Source organism: Myxocyprinus asiaticus, chromosome 16 (assembly GCF_019703515.2).
Source record: "Myxocyprinus asiaticus isolate MX2 ecotype Aquarium Trade chromosome 16, UBuf_Myxa_2, whole genome shotgun sequence".
Classification (NCBI taxonomy): Eukaryota; Metazoa; Chordata; class Actinopteri; order Cypriniformes; family Catostomidae; genus Myxocyprinus; species Myxocyprinus asiaticus.
The window spans coordinates 31,027,958-31,045,909 of NC_059359.1; the positions used below are offsets into that span (position 1 = coordinate 31,027,958).

General features: G+C 37.2%; 1 protein-coding gene across 2 annotated transcripts in view; it reads right to left on the reverse strand.

The window, feature by feature from the left end:
* LOC127454336 (neurobeachin-like protein 2) overlaps positions 1 to 17,714 on the reverse strand; it is a 108,613-nt gene extending 90,899 nt beyond the window's left edge. Inside the window, exon 1 of one of the 2 annotated variants that reach the window (XM_051721461.1) lies at positions 17,279 to 17,714. In XM_051721461.1, coding sequence (XP_051577421.1) covers positions 17,279 to 17,329 — 51 coding nt within the window. In that variant the 5' untranslated portion in view covers positions 17,330 to 17,714. Of the gene's footprint in view, positions 1 to 594; positions 813 to 17,278 lie in introns of those variants that run through there. The other variant, XM_051721462.1, reaches the window with a different exon arrangement.
* Positions 17,715 to 17,952: the final 238 nt, after the last annotated feature.

The window sequence follows — 17,952 nt, forward strand, 5'->3', positions numbered from 1 at the left end:
GGGGCATTTTTTTGACGCCAAATTTTAAATATCTGGGGAATTTTTTAACACTTTCAATGGCATTCTTGCCCCAAGCCCTGATTAATCTTTGACCCTGATTTAGCTATACAGTTAAAAAAATGCAGACAAATCATAACTCTGATATTTATTTTCTCAATGTCATCAATAATGAATCAAAGCAACTACTGATATTATTCATTTTTGTTCAGCGATCATAACATCCTTTAATAGGAAATTCCGAAGAGGCACAAGTTCTATCGAGAATGTCACAAATCAAACATGTGACATCAAAATGAACAAACATCACATGTGACTGTCACTTGAAAGAGGATGGTGGAAAACATTTCAAACAGAGCGAGAAGCTCTGCTTAGCTAAAACAACACAGCTTCGTCTGCCCACCCATTCATATAGAGGAAGTTGGCTGTCAGCAGCATCATAAAACACTATCAGAGCAGATGTAATTTGATTAAATAAATTAAGAAGAGGGGTCTTCTATTATACAGTGTAAAAGCAAAGCTGTGCACTACAGCAATAAGCAGGTAAAGTAACATTAAACATACCCAACAACCCCCACCCAAAACAATACACTTTACCAGTTGCTGTTCATTTAGGGACCAGTCCATGTCTCATGGCAGGTGAAGTACGGTGGAGGGGCTCCTGCTACCCCAGTCTGTGCTAAGCCCCCACCAACTTGGTTAAGCCTCCAGAACGTGTCAATCTGTAGAACCCTCAGAAGCATTCAGAATCCATCATAACTCCTCCATTTAGACATGCTCTACATCATTGGCTTACTCCACTGCTCTATTCTACTCTCTTGCTGTCTGAGCATCTGTCAAGCAACCAGGAAATGGCAAGTCACTTTAACCGAGGCACATTTCCTCTCTTCACTCTGCTGGTCTCCTTGTCACCCTGTTCTTCTCCTCCCTCGACCCTAGCACAGCTTTATTGTTAGGGTGCTTTCTCACCTCACTGGGGAACAGTTGTGGAAACACCTATCTGATTCTTAAAGGTGTACCTTTGAGAACTGATGCAATCACAACAACTCTCTCTTTAATGGTGAGGTTTTTTTTTAACGGTTCACCCAAAAATGACAATTCTCTCATCATTTACACACTGTCAGGTTGTTCCAAACCCATATGTCTTTCTAACTTTTCAGTGGAACACAAAAGGTGAATTCTTTAAGAATAGGCACCCTTTTCCATGTAATGAAAGTTAATGAGGGCTAGTGCTGGGTGAAATCTAACTACAACGCAATTAATTACTGTAATATAATTACCTTAAGTACAAAAAGTAGTGTAAAACATTAGATTTTAAATTCTTGTAACTGGAGTTACTGACTTTCAATTAAAGTACATAACTTGGGTTACATATATTTCTAAAATAATATTATTTATGTAGAATACACAGAATTGCGCACATGGGGCTGTCAAGGTACGAGATGAAAAAAAAAGCACCTTATAGCCCCTAGCCCCAATCCACTTTGTATGGAAAGAGCAGCATGGACATTCTGCTAAATAATTCCTTTTGTGTTCCACAGAAGGAAGAAAGTCATAGAGGTTTGCAATGACATGAGGTTGAATAAGTGATGAGAGAAGTTGGTAAACTATCCCTTAAAGCAAAGCAGTCTGGTAACACCTTTATTGTAAAATGCCATGCTACCTCAGGCTGTCTGGCAACAATCCAATGATGCTTCAAATATGAGCTCAAATATTTTTTCTATAAACCTTGACAATGTTGAAAGCCCAGTTGTGCAAAAGAGGGTCATATTATTTTGTTGTATACAAACTGTGGTTGAGTTCACTGCAGCATCACTCCCACAAAAGGCAAAAATATTTGATGCAGCTTTTAAATCCTAGCTGGAGGCAAACCTAAAGATTGAGCAACAGTATATCATTGATTCTGTTATCGGTATGAATCAGTAGTCAGATGGAAGTGACATACTTTGACTTGAACTGAAGCATGAACCAACACATTGACATCAGCATGGGGGAGAGAACAGTACAATTAAATTCTTAAAACAACGACATGAAACTGAGTTAGAATTGAGTCTATGGCTAATGATCACTTGATTGATAAGTGCTTAACAGGGGGAAATGCCAGCAGTGTGTCTCTGTGGGCCCAGTGTTGCTTACTGTTTATATCATCACCCTTAATGAGTTTTCCATTTTAAGCTCTGGCTCAGCTGAATCTAGCAAATTACATTCTGTACTTGACACAGATTTCACATATAGAGAAGATTTACGAGACAGCTATGACAATCAAGTTCCATTTTGGACCTTTCTGACAATTCTTTATTTTTCATCTGGCTGTCTCTGATTAAGAATAACTGTATCATTGCACTTCCACAATAATAATAATAATAATAAAAACACTAGGGCTGGGCGATTAATCTGATTTTATTTTCAATTACGATTTTGGCTTCCAACAATTATGAAAACAAGATAATCAAGATAAAACGATAATTGTGCAACATTCCATTTCGTAATGAAACACCCCGGTATTATATCTTTAAAGCATCCTTTATAAAAGTTAAAATAATAAGGAAGCGGGTTATGAAAATAAACTCCAAAACTGGCATTTCTCTGTGCGGTTCAGCGGCACATCTGAGTTGCGTGAAGTGACCGGAGTAGAGATTGAATCTTCTCCTGGCTGATGTACACTCTGACACGGGACGCTCGTCACTTACGCGTGTTTCCTGCAGCTAGATTATAACATAATGGCTCACGACGTAGTGAATCATAATATAAGTGTCACGTTCACTGTGTGTTTCTTATCAAGAAGAAAATCAGTGATTCAAGCTCTATTAAGAAGAGAAAGTTTGTTTTTTGTGAGTTAAAGATGGATCGAAGTGAACATAAAGGTGAGAGAATGTAGTCTTAGCTCATTATACACCGGAACAAAATACGTTTTCGCTAAGTCTTTTTTGGCTTGTTTTCCAAAATAATATCTAAAACTCCTTTAAAACAGCGTATATTTACTTTAGGAGTTATACTGCAGAAGAACTTTTTTTTTTTTTTTAGAGAATGTTTGATACAATATTTAATCAGGGCTCGACATTAACGCTTGTACGGGACAAGTGGATTTTTGAAGGGGCAAGTGAAAGAGAATTTTACTTGCCCGACCGGACAAGCAGACTAATTAAAACGCCAATAACGAAAAATCACTGGCTATATTTGTGATAGCCTAGGCTTGTGTCACTTATTAGAAAGTTCATATTCTTATTCTGCTGTTGAAAATAATCCAGAGTGCGTAATTTTATAATTCGCTAGTGATCTAGTAACAGCTGCTCCCTGTTTGATTGACAGGTAGCGTATGTGTGTGTGCTGAATATTATAATAATCAAACAACCAGAACAAGAAAATGAGAAAACACTCACTGCTCTTGACTGGGTAACTTTAGTAGCTTTAAAAAGTAATAATGTATTATAATCATACAGTGAAGAGCAGTAGTAGTTTTATGTTGTATTTCATTCTGAATGTTTTAAAGCTGTTAAAAAAAAAGCACTGAATTTTCTTTATTTTTTGTTTATAATTTTTTTATCTTTTTTTATTAATTGCTGTTTTTTATTGTTATTTTATTACTGTTTGTTTACTAGTCTTGAATAATTACTTAAGATCTTGAAACCATTCTTCCATAATTAACATATTAGTTAGTGTTCTTATTTGTTGTGGTTTTGAAGCTGGTATTGAGAATCATCAAATTTCACTACTGAAATTTGGTATTGTGATAATCTGTAGCCTTTATTGTACATGGTAGATCTTGCTGCAAAAAGTAAAACTCATTCCATAGAACTATGAGAATCCTTGCTGTAAATGATGGTGATGGAGGCTTTTCTTTATTTGACTACCATACGTAACATAAAATAACTATCATATGACAATAGCCTCCTCCCATATCCAGTGCAGTTTACATTTTAAGATTAAATTCACTGTTAAAAAGACTATAAATAAATGCATGATGTTTCCAAAGTCAATGAGTAATTATTTTTAATAATCGTGATCTCAATACTGACCATAATAATTTTGATTATGATTTTATGATAATCGAGCAGCCCTAGTCTACACTGTTGTGTAGACTAGGGCACTGTTGCACCACTAGATGATCTGCCAGTATTGCTTCAACTGTACTTCCTCAAAAAAAAAAAAAAAAAAAAAAAAAAAGAAAAGAAAAAAAAAAAGGCCCAAAATAACAGCATTGGCCAGGGGGGGACTGGCCATTGGGAGCACCAGGCGTTTTCCTGCTGGGCTGCTGGGTAATTTGGGCCGGTCCGTTGCAGCGAAATACTGGCCCTGGGCTTCAGCATGCCCGCGCGGACCCTAATACAGAGTGAATATTCAATAAACTCTGTAAGGTAAAGCCAATACAATGGCTTTTATTTTGAAAACTGAAATTACTTTTATTTTGAAATTCCTTACACATCGTAGCGAATTTCCATATGTGCGCATTAACTCCGTACCTCACGTGGACCTCATTAATTCACATACAATTCACAATAATGTGACAACCAAAGACAACACATTAAGTATAAGATGAGCTTGGAATAATAAAAAAATTACAAATAACTGCAAGTTACAACAAATACGATAACAGCAACGTATATAAAATCTGCAAACACTAAAGTTATGAGCAGTACATATACATTTGCATAATTTATTCATACCGCAGGGAGCTGAAGTGCAGCTTGCTGAATAATGCTCACGCCTGATAAAAATGCAGAAAATAAGTCATGAAAAACATTACTTTGTGTCTATTTGCGTCTTTGATGCTTACTTTTTTTTTTTTTAAAGGATAGCAGAAACAGTATTTGTTAAAGCATTGGGCTTTCCCCTTTTTCTCAAGAACAAACTGGGGACGGAATTAAAACACTGCAGTTATAAAAATGCAACAAACTCACATAAAGTGAAAATATAAGCATTTAATCTGCAAAATATCTCCAAAGTTCTACACTTTAAGAGGTATGTTTATTTTGTTTTACATATATTTATATTTGTTTATATTTATATATGAACAAATTCTGGCCAACTTTGTTTTCATTGATCTGTTTTAAAATAAACATTTACACATAGTTATGTGAGTAATTGGCATTACATTTTAAGCATTGTTATTAGTGTCCTGCTGTGTAGTCTTGCATAGCGAGACCTTTGACTTAAACAGCAAAGGTCTGGGGTCTATTACAGCTAACATTGGCAAAGAACTTCCCACTTAGGCAGGAAAAGCCTTCTAACTGATATGTAAAGCGACCAGTCAGAGTCAGGTTTGTCATTACTTGATCTTTATAGGCGGGGTTATCGGAGACGGCTCATACCATAATAAAAGTCCAGCATGGGAAAATAAAAATGTATACAATGGTACACGAGTCTCAGCAAGTGATTGCACAGAAAACACACAGGAAAATAGAGGAAAATGTGTAGCGAGTGTAAGTACAGCACAGAACATCATTACAGAGTATTTCACAGACATAACTAAGTAAACAAAGCAAAATATTCGGCTCTGCTCATGGATATCCACTTTACTTTCTGCTACATGCCTCAAATCAAATGCTGAATATCTTTAAAAGAGTTGATGTGACTAACCTGGCAAACTTGGGCAAATTCTGTGATTATTTAGTCCTCAAAAGTGCTCATTGTACCAACATGGATCCTTGTGAACTCGACTCGTGCTTCCTCCCGGACCAGCGCAAACTAGGCTCTTGGAAATCCTGTAGAAGTCAGCCAATCAGGTTTGGTCTGACTGGATCTGGAAAGCGTTTCCAATTTTGTGTGCTATGTTAGTACACAGACTGTGGGCGTAACATCTAAGGCTTAGACTACCTGCTGTGTGACACTTTCTTCATCTAACTATTTTAAACAACATTTTATGATCTTGTATAGCTAATACATATACATATACAGTACAACATATTATTATTATACTTGCTGTTTCCACAACCTCATATTAACTAAGACAATAGTTTATTTGCACTTCTAGAAAAAAGTTGAAAAGTGATTAAGATCTTTAAACATTTTGAAGAAATGCTGACTTGTCACAGCACCTTAAATACAAACTTTCCCTTGTACTTTCATGTACATTTTAACCTAACATCTTAGGTATGTTGGGAAAAAGTTTTCGGACATGTTATTTGTCTGAGATGTAAAGTGCTTATTTTAGTGCTTTCTCTAAATAATCCACTCATCACATTTACAGTGGCATTTTTGCTTCTAACATTACATTTTTACTCCACTGATGGTTAGGATTAGGTTTGGGGGTTCACTTTATAAAATATGCATTCCTCTTCACTGTACAGCTAAACAACACGCTTCACAACTCGCTTTTGTTACCCCTCAGTGTACATTTCACCCGGAAAATGGAGCTTACATGTGTCCATATGCCCAACAACACTTACAGCTTTGGCCACTGGGGCAGTGTTTTGTATTTTGGTAAGCACAGAGAGATTTTAGCTAAAGAAAAGTCAACCTACTGTTTCTGATTTCACTGTGAGATCAGTCTGCAGTATGTGCTTTCCTTGCCTTATACTTTGCCCTTGTTTCAACTTAGAACACTTTAATCAAATAATAAAATATGTATTAAGCGAGCATAAAACATGGATTAATACAGATGAATATAGTAAATTACGACAGATATAGATACAGCAAGGCATCAATGATTGTTTACATTTCACCTCCAAAGGCTGCGGTTGCACTCGAGAACCCTCTAACACTGCCAACGCAAAACAGTGAACAATCGTCGCTTAATCTTGCTGCTAAACAATAGTTCCAAACAAACTATTGGTGCCAATTAACCGCAAAGACAATAAATCGGGCGACCTCTAGTCAAGAGTAAAATTGTACAGTGATGATTAAGTTAATAAAGAAAAGTAGAAGTTTATCAAATTCAGGCCATTTCTGAATAGGTATTGGTGATGTTCTCTGAAGATGTGAAATCACAGATGATCCATTCTGTTTGAGATTCCTGGCGGCTCTGTCTGCCCGCAGCTGCTAAACGGACACAAAGAGACTGTTTCTCTGGGTTTCTGCTAATTATGCTCAATGTTAGTAAACACAGACCTCAGGATACATGTGACTCCCCAATGATCATCAACATCCAACACACTTTCAAAATGCTTTCAAAACCATTTTCTTGGCGATTTTACTCAAGTTTATGAAAACTCTAAATAATGTGCCCTAATCAGGCACACTACAAAAGTAGTTTGTCTGTCTTCCATTAACGCAAAAATGTGGTGTGATGTGACACAATCACAGCCAATGAGAAGATACTTGATGTTTAATATGCAGTTATGTAGAGTGACATTTTGCCCAAGTAAGATTTCACAGTGGGTTGTGCTACCCAGCACACCACAACACAGCAGAAACAAAAACCAAGTGATCAACAAAACGTTATGTCACTTCTCAATGCTAGTTAGGACAAAATCTCAGATTAAATAAAGAAGAGAACTTTTATCACTTGTCGCTTTATTGTTTTGCATCTGGTTAGGGCAGATTGTAATACGTTTGCGTTTAGCCCTAATTATAAAGGCAAAAACGGTTTCCTCAACAGCACCCTTACTATGTGGCTTCCATATAAACAGTCCACATTCCCACCAACAGCCATTGGCCTTGCCCACTACACAAGCAAAAAGGATAATGTCCTTGTAACTCCAGCTCAAGGATGCAAAATATAAAAAGGAATAAAACGTAAATGAGGAAAATGACAACTTCCTCTTAATTAGGTCATAAACATTAACACCAGCTGGTTATGCTTAAGAGATTGGAACTGAGGATAATAAAGGTTAATAATGCAAAATAAGCCACCAGAGGCTAAAGTACATAAGGTAGGGTAAACATTAGCTATATGACATACCATTGAAGAGTATTGTTGCTGAATTACCGCTCTTGATAATTCCAGATAATGACAGATGCCGCTAAATGAGTCAAAGAGGGCTAAATATAGTTGAATAGTCCCACGGGGAAGTCTCGGAAAGTACTGAAGCTCCTTGATAGCAGCGACCTGGACTTATCCCTCCACCTGGGGCTTTTTGCAGTCTTTCTCTATAAAGCAGCATTGAACTTTTTTCCTTATTGGGTTCAGTTAGGTTAGAAAATAGTTGTAGTATTCTCCTAAACCAAAGCCACATTAAAAATACACCCTTCTCTATATAATATCTGGGCGACTTCCATTTGTCATCATTTGTTTTTATGTGCTTATTAAGGTGAAATTCATCTAATTACAGATTGAGAACACAATAGCTCTGTTCCAAACCTAGCGAGCTTCCTTGCTGGCTACTGTCTACATAGAAAGTTGCCTTTTAAGGCACTCCTAACTCAAATCGAACCTCACAAGTGAATGGAATGCTTTAAATAGGCAATGCCACATGCCACACAAAAATCATTCTATATGAGAAGTGCATGGGAGCCTGACACTGACTCACAATTAATTCTTTCTAATTGTTTCTAAGAAAACACAATATATTGGATAAAAGTCCATTTTTAGACTGAACTATTTTATATGGATACTTTTCAGCCTTGAATGAGTGTACGTTTACAATCAACATTTCCTTCAACTTTTTCCTCGACATTTTTACTGATCTCAATGCAGTGCATTCTGGGATTGCCTTATCTTTGAAGGACACATGCCTTGACAGAGGCGTCATGCCCATTCTGACCTATCAGAATGGGCATGACGTATTGAATCAAAAGGTTTTTAAATGTATTATTATTTGAAATTGCAAAAACGTATTTGTACCTTTGATAATTTAATTAAATTAAATGATTTTTTGTATGTAAAAAAGAATGTTTGTGGCAGAAATCTTTATTCAAATGTCTAAATATTGTCAGTCCAACAGAGTCACATGAAAATGTTGTGTTTTGGTAAAAAAAATTAAATAATTGCATTAACTTTAGTGCAGTGCGTCTGATCTCTACAGAACAGTCAGTAAAATGTTTTCATAGTCTAATATAGATTATTTTTATATTTTTGTTTGATAGATCACTGTTAATTTCCTTTGGTGCCGAAATGCATTTGACAGTTTTTGCGGCATCTTTACATTCTATTTTCTTCATGATTAAATAAAGCAGCAGCATATTATCTTATTTCAGTGTGAATCACAAGTAATAAAAGGCAGTTTAACGTGGTTCCTCAGTAGCTGCGGGTTCCGTATTGTCAATGGGCGAAAGGCAGAGGGTGGCACGATCGCAAGAAAAATTATGTAAAACCACCTGAAGATGTCAGACATGCACTCCACCTAATAAAATGTAACCAAATGCAACCATTACAGGTACACATTTTTGGACAAACACCTGCAAATTTATTGAGCCCTTTAAAAAATACAAAATAGGTGCATGATGCCCCTGTGCCAGGATATATGCTTTGAGCCTGACAGCCTGATCAGCTCAGTATGGTTAAGGTTAGGGCTTTATCAGCCTGATCAGGCACAAATTCTGGCACCTTCCAATACATGCGGTGATACATACAATGCAGCCCTATATTTTGGCCAAAATTAGATTTATGCTGCCTTTATGTGCTATCGGAATTATCGTAAATACAAGTTTTCCACTCAGAAGTTGCACATGAATCACCCCTCAAGTCGTAATTACGACTGGGAAACTCATTCATGAAATCATTTTGATACCCGAGTTTCCAAGATGGGAGGAGTCGTAAACTTTCAACATGGCAGAGGATGGTTTCTGTAGTGAATTACAAGTTTTATAAATGTTTCTAAATGCAGCTAATTGTTAGTGCTTGCCATTTCAGTCATATTCATTTATGTATATCAGCAACCATGTGATGCATGTTGTAAATATTTACACAGTGAAAATAGCTTCTATTTGACCAAAATGCCATTATCGCCAGCAAGCTAACACAGTAATATGTATTATGCTGTTTGGAACACCCTTCACATGGGGAGCATGCTGATGATACCTTAAAATGTTGTCTAGGTAGGCAGCTCACTAGGTTTTGCAAGAGAGAAACAGTTTGACCGTGTACATAGATTTTCTGTTGTTATCTTAAATCAAGTTTTTCCATATTGGCGATTCCATATATTTTACAAATACAGTATGCACAGCATAAGCACATAACTTCAGGAGCAAACAAGTGCTGTAGAGAATCTACATTCATAGAATTACATAAAACAGAATGAATTCTATGTGGTCCTCAGATACACACAGAATAGTCATGTAAAACAGAGCATTTTGCAACATAACAAAAATGCCACTGTACAAAAACATATCAATGCAATGTCAAAGCTTAGAATAAAGACCACCGAGTTTTGATTTATCCAGAGAGTGTGTTTATGCATGTCCTCTGCCTCTTAGATGGCAATGAGGTCAGTGTGGTAGCTGATGTGTCAGTGACTCAAGAAATAAATAAATATGTGAGACATAAAACATTGTACAATATCAGGATGTTGCAAGAGCCTTTTTAGTAGGTTTGATTCATCGGCTGTTCAAAGAACATTTTATAGCTCTTTGCCTTAACTTGGGTTGTGAATTAGGGTATAATCATTTGACCTGGTTGCCAATGTCTGCATATATATGGAAATATGCATATTGTACTATACATACAGTATCTAGTATACACTACGTCACTTGCACTACCATGTACAGTAGCCCAAAAAAGTATTTGGACACTTAAGTCACACAATTTAGAAATGAATGAATTTTACTGCATAGAAGGTAAAAAAACATTTCATCTGTAAACAAATGAGGCTATAGTTTTTTTTTCAGAACTAACTTCACTTCTCTTAGTTCCAATAAAATTGAACAACCAAAATGTGTCCAAACACTTATTGTCTATTTTTTCTGCATGACAAAGTGAAATGAAAAAGTACTATGTAGCACTAAAAAAGAGAAAAAGTATGAGAAGAACTCTAGGATGTTTTGACTGGTTGACCTTCCTGTAGCAGCTAAAACTCAACCAGACATTTAGCTATATATATTACAGCTCACATACTTTTTCCTGCAACTGTATATTAGTCAAACTCAACAGCTAAGTTATGTCATTGGACAATTAGAAAAATCAATCAAATTGCTCTGGATAAGTGGACTTCACTGCACACATCTAAGTGGATAGCCCAAGTACTCCTCGCTCCAGACTGTAGCGCGATGACGTAGTGGATCTAATACCATGCGTATTGGATTTTGGTGACGTAGTGGATGTTTTAATGCGCATGCGTATTCACATTTTAATGTTTTGTTTTACTACTGTAGCATACTTAACGGTCATTAATACCACATATATTCATCTAACACACACACAAACACATACACATTTATATATTAGGGCTGCACAATTAATTAAAATAAAATCACGGTATGACAATGTGCAATTATTTAATAAAATTAATAGATAAATCAAGCTACTTTCAAGCTGCATTTAAATCAATCTAAATGTATGCTGCTCTGTCCTGTCTGTATTGTGTATAAGCATTATTACAGTGTATTCAGAGCGGGTCTGTGCTACACAACTCTTTTTTCACTTTTGCATATGTCTGACCACTAGATGTTAATATACAAATACAAATAATTCACCCCATGACATGTAAGTACAGCAGAGGAGATGTTAAAATGAGGAGCACATTATAGTAAGGAGTATATTGCTTAATTTATATATTTTTTTTCTGTGGGTAAACAAGTAAACGAAAAACAAGGAAATCCATGGTTATGACCATTTCAAGCTAAGATATATTAAACAAATGTCTCAATGTAATACTTTAATACTAAGTAATAATGTACTCAGTGTAACGCATAAAAACCAAAACATCCACTACATCACCAAAATCCATTGCGCAGAGGATTAGATCTACTACATCATCGCGCTACAGCCTGCAGCTATACAATATGAAAATCCCAGGAGATCAGCAGTTACAGAAATACTCAAACCAGCCCACCTGGCACCAACAATCATGCCACAGTCCAAATCACTGAGATCACTTTTTTTTTCTCCCCATTCTTATGGTTGATGTGAACATTAACTGAAGCTCCTGACCTGTATCTGATTTTATGCACTGCACTGCTGCCACACGATTGGCTTATTAGATAATTGCATGGATAATTGTTGGTGCCAGACGGGCTTGTTTGAGTATTTCTGTAACTGCTGATCTCCTGGGATTTTCACACACAACAGTCTCTAGAATTTACTCAGAATGGTGCCAAAAACAAAAAACATCCAGAGCGGCAGTTCTGTGGACGGAAATGCCTTGTTGATGAGAGAGGACAACAGAGAATGGCCAGACTGGTTTGAGCTGACAAACTCTACAGTAACTCAGATAACCGCTCTGTATAATTGTAGTGAGAAGAATATCATCTCAGAATACAATTCTGAGATGTGGTTTGGCGCTGTTTTGGCAGCACGAGGGGGACCTACACAATATTAGGCAGGTGGTTTTAATGTTGTGGCTGATTGGTGAATGTTAGTGTTTGTCTGTCTATGTGTCTATTGATTTAAGCATTTAACTATCCACCACCATGGCTTTTTAGATTTGTCACCTCTAAGCTGCCCTACAGTATTTTGGCTCCACCATACTGGGGAATCCAAGGGAATGTGAGGGTATAGATAAAACGTGGGCTGAAAAATGCTCTTAAGAGCCTCACATGTGAAGTGCTTGCATTCACACAAGATTAATGTCAAATAAAGGCACCTGTATGCAGAATTTTTTTTCTAAATGTGACATAAATCTCTAAAACTTGACCTACTGGTACATGACAATAACCTAGTTTCCATCCACTTTTCGTGCTGTTTTGTTACCGACAAAGTGAAAATACGTAAACAAAAATTTTGTGAAATTTGCCGTTTCCATTCATCCGATGGTGTGCGTGATGACGTCATTCTTAAAAAAAAAAACAAAAAAAAAACACATTTTCACATAAGTTTAGTTTTATCGCAAAAGAAATCTGCCCTTAAGCCATTTCCAAACAGAAATGTGTATATCGCTAATTGTGTACATTTAGCCACCCAGATGTGGAGAGAGTATTAAGACAATTCATTGAAATTAGCCAGCTTACTGTCATTTTAATTTCACAAATAAATGCAATCAGAAGACAAGGAATTGCAATCAAAAGAGAGTAGTTGGCGTTCTGATAGGACTATAATATCAGTCTTGATGTTGCGCATATCGCAGGCTGCCACCGGTTCCAACCCGAAAGCGAATCGTCATGGCCCTGTTCAAGCTGGCAACCTGCACCAAGTAGTGGGGGAAACTTTCGGTCTTAGTATAAGGACCATCCATCGATGTGTATATTGTGCACAGCTATTAAAGAAACATTGATGCGGTGTAATAACAGGGTTTACATATGATACATTCCTGATATTCAATAGGCTATGTTGAACAATCATCTCATCTAAAGCACTGCCATCACAACTGCATTATGTCCTGCCTATTTGTCCAGCAATTTTTTTGTGTCTCCCGTTTTCTCCCCAATTTGGAATGCCCAATTCCCAATGCACTCTAAGTCCTCGTGGTGGTGTAGTGACTCGCCTCAATCCGGGTGGCGGAGGACGAATCTCAGTTGCCTCCACGTCTAAGACCGTCAATCCGCACATCTTATCATGTGGCTTGTTGAGCGCGTTACCGGACATAGCGCGTGTGGAGGCTTCACGCTATTCCCCGCAGCATCCATGCACAACTCACCACGCGCCCCACCGAGAGCGAACCACATTATAGCGACCACGAGGAGGTTACCCCACGTGACTCTACCCTCCCTAGCAACCGGGTCAATTTGGTTGCTTAGGAGACCTGGCTGGAGTCACTCAGCACGCCCTGGATTTGAACTCGCGACTCCAGGGGTGGTAGTCAGCGTCAATACTCGCTGAGCTACCCAGGCCCCCTGTCCAGCAACTTTTAATGACCAACTGAATTTGATTGTCATCTAAAATGTATTTAATTTAATCTGTGTTTGTCAACTCACAAACAGGTTGATCTGCAAGGTAACCAATAGTAACAACCATGACAGGAAGTGGTGTTTATCACATCAGTGTTGTCCTCTGAAAAGCACACTCAAGAGGAAGTGGTATGACAGAGAGGCATCGCTGCTCTCACAGCCAAATGAATAAAAGGCTGGCACACTATTATAGTACAGCAAGATCACAATAAAGACATGACATTAGTCTTAGCCATTTTCATGCGATTGTGTACTGTTGCCTCTGATGGGGATGTAATGTTTAGCTCTAATCAGCCACAACATGCATTCTTTTTAGATCATTTAAAATATGTTGAGCTCTTAAAGGGACAGTTCACCCATGTTGTTCCAAACCTATCTTAATTTCTTTCTTCCATGTAACACAAAAGCGGATGTTAGGAAAAATGTTAGCCTCAGTCACCATTCCATTTCATTGTATGTAATGAGACCATGAGACAAGACGAAAAACAGGCACATTTTCAAATAAGGTTCTTATTATGTCAGGATCAGAGGCATTAAATGAATATTTAATGTTAAGCACTATCAACAGCATTTGGGGCATAATATTGATTACCACAAAAATTCATTTTGACTTGTCACTCCTTTTCTTTAAAAAAAAAAAAAAGCAGAAATCTGGGTTCCAGTGAGGCACTTACAATGGAAGTTAATGGGGCCAATCCATAAACATTCTGAAAACCCTAATAAGTTCATTGCACTCATTTGATTGAGTAAACTCGTTCCCTCAATTCCATTGAGTAATGGGGTCTCCCAAAACTTGAGTATTTAAGTTCAATTTACTTGGTTTTCAAGTAGAGTGAACGTAACTATTTAAGTTGAGTTAACTACATGCAAGTAGACTTAACTCAGATTTGAATTTAAATATTGTTTGTTTCTACTGTTGTACATTTTAATTGAATTGATTCAATTTTAGATCAAACAACAGCACAGCTCAAATAAAGATATCTGATAACTGATTCTAGGTCAGTTATTAAATAATTCTTTACAGAAATGTATATATACACTTTAGCTGCACATGCACAAAGAGAACTAAGATAGTGTGACCAGGGTCCAACTTGACCAAATAGACACAGATCACCTTAATGGTGACATTACACCAAACAACCATTTGCAACAAAGCATAAATAATACAACAAAAGAGCTAAAACATCTATGAATTCTTAATAACAATTATTTAATCCCCAATCTGTTCCCTCTGACCAAGGAAACATAATTCAAGCAGCAAGGGATTGTGGGTATTCCCTGTAGCCTCAATTTTGTACTCAATAGTCTGAGTTAACACTTCAAATCTTAAGTCTATGGATTTTTAAGAAAAATAAGTTCAATGAACTTAAATATTTGAGTTATGAGTCCAAAACTTGACATTTTAAGTAATACTTAATTAAGACAACTTGATTTTTCAGTAATGACAACTTTAGGGTTTGCAGTGTATAGCCACAAGATGTAAACAATATGCGTATCTACATGATTTTACTTTGATAAAATTGCTTACTAACCTTTTCTGTGTAAAGTTATAGCCAATATTACATCTTCATTGCCATGACAGTAAACAAACCCTCAAACCCTGAAATGTCTGTAAAAATGACAATTTAATCAACTTTACAGCTCAAATAATACATGAGTTTTAACAGAAGAATTAATGTAAGTGCTTTTATAAAATTATAAGATTTACAATTCTGCCTCTAAACCCTCCAAAAATTTGCCCCATTCACTTCCATAATAAGTGCCCACTGTAACCTTGATTTTTGCTTTATTTGTAAAAAGTAGGGACGAGTTTGAAATAATTTTTGTGGTAATCAATATTATGCCACATATGCTGTCGATTAAGCTTAACTTGCATTGAACCCAGAATATTCCTTTAAAATGAGGATTCCAAGCCAGATTCAAAACACTGGAATGCACTGTGCTGTCAAGCATGCAGGGAAAAACAAACCCATAAATATGGGTGTGCAGAATCACACACACCACAGTGGTGGCATCAGTGATGCAATTTATCAGTGCTACACATATCAGTGCTACGGTTTCTTTAGTCTGTATATCCTTGCATTCAATAATAAAATAAAACTAAACAAAAAAAATAAAATAATAAAAACATATGAGTGCTACACATTTAGGAATTTTTTTGTTTGGCAGTGTAATTAGACCAAAGGCAGATCCATATGCCTGTTGTAACAAGACAGCAGAACAAGTCACGTCTGGTGTGGATCCCTGTTAGCTATGCATATGCAGTTATACAGCTGAATATGTGGAATAAAATGACAAAGAGTTCCGTTTTGGATATAAGATTTAAAATAACACTCCCAGCTATCTGGATTCAGTTAACTTAGTGCCAATGGCAAGAACAGATTGGAACACTACTGCATAATTCATACTTCAGTTATTCCATGCAATCTGCTCTCCATACAATCATTTTCAAGGAGCGTAAGCAGCAAATTAAAACAGTGATCTGTAAGTAGACATTTCTCTTTGGTGACCCTTGGTGCTTCTTGTATCCTGCACCTGCTGTTTTGGTTGCCATGGTAGCCATTCATAAGAACATTTGCTGTAGTGTAACATTACAGCTGACTTCAGCTGCTGACTAGTAAAGTGGCCATCATGACAGTGTTTCAGATCATATGGAATACATGGATGCTCAACTTTATATTTTGTTTTCAGCAGTCTCTCACAAAAGTGTGGAACACAGTCCTTCGGTATGCACTACCAGAGGGTTTTGTCAACATATCCATTCTTCTTGGGGCATGCCCATTTCGTATTCATAAGTGAATGTAAAATATTACAGCAATAACACACATAATGCATGGTTAGTATAAACTACAAACAGGTGGATTCTTTCTACCCAGGCAATGTGATTAAAGTTTTAAAGATAAAAATCATGCAATGCTGAATCTCGTTGGCTTTGTTGATTTAGGTCCAATTCCCACACTAGCCTACACAATATGACAAAACGTAATATGTTACATATCAAGAAGAGATCTCCCAATACAAAGAATGAGGACAGTGAACAGGAAGTGCCATGGCATACAAGACTGCAGTATGCAGAATACACCAAATTTGTCTGGAACATAAACTTTGGCGTTGTGCTTTAGCTAAAATATCCAGTCATCACAATTATCAATCACATCATAACGACGTGCTAAAGTAAAATGTTTTCAGAGTACGTGCACGCGCAGCCTTCCCAAAAATAAATAGAAGCGCACTTCCTGAAATTGTTTCAAAACAAAGGCGTAAAGAATTATGACGAATATGTTTGCCCCTTACAACTATATACATGGCATAATAGTACTGAGAGTGACATGTCTGCGGCAGCTCGAGTCAACAAAAACTCCGAAGCCAACAGGTGTCGTACGGCTCGCTCGCGCGACAGATCGATCGCTGGCCGGTGACTCACCTTAGTGTAATATAACATCCACAGCTCGTACAGTCGCTCTTTCGAAGCCATTCTCCGTCGCCCTTCTGCGTATTACGTCCACTCACGCGTCAATTAAACCATTTGAAAATACATCCAGAGGCAAACAGACGATGTGGACTCGGAAAAGATCCAGGCAATACTGTTCACGAGACACAGCATTCTGTTGTACAGCTGTCCACTACCTGGTTGCCAAGCTCTCCCAAAGTTACATGTCTTTCAGATGGCGGGTGGGTCAAAATGGCATTTCCGAGCTATGAAAACTAGAGAGTGTCGAGAGCAACACTGGAGAAATATCGCAGATTAGACGCTGCATAAATGTGCATCTCTGTCACAGGAATTCTAGGGGAGTTAAACGCACTTGTCTGTGCACGCACTCCACTCCCTTTCTCTCGTGCATTACGGTGGCAGTAGAGAGCAAACCAAGATATAGCCGGGAGGAGTTCAGCCTCAAAGCTCAAAGATGAAGGAAAAGTCATCAGAGCATCATGCGCTTGAGTTCTTGAGAGTGAGCCTCGTTTTGGTGATGAAAGTTTGTCTATGCTGTGCAATGTAAGACATTTTTGTAAATGGGTTGTTGACATGTCCTGTGACATAATCTAAAGATATTTTAAAGAGAATTTAGCAAATGTATTTATAATTATTATGCATGCAGG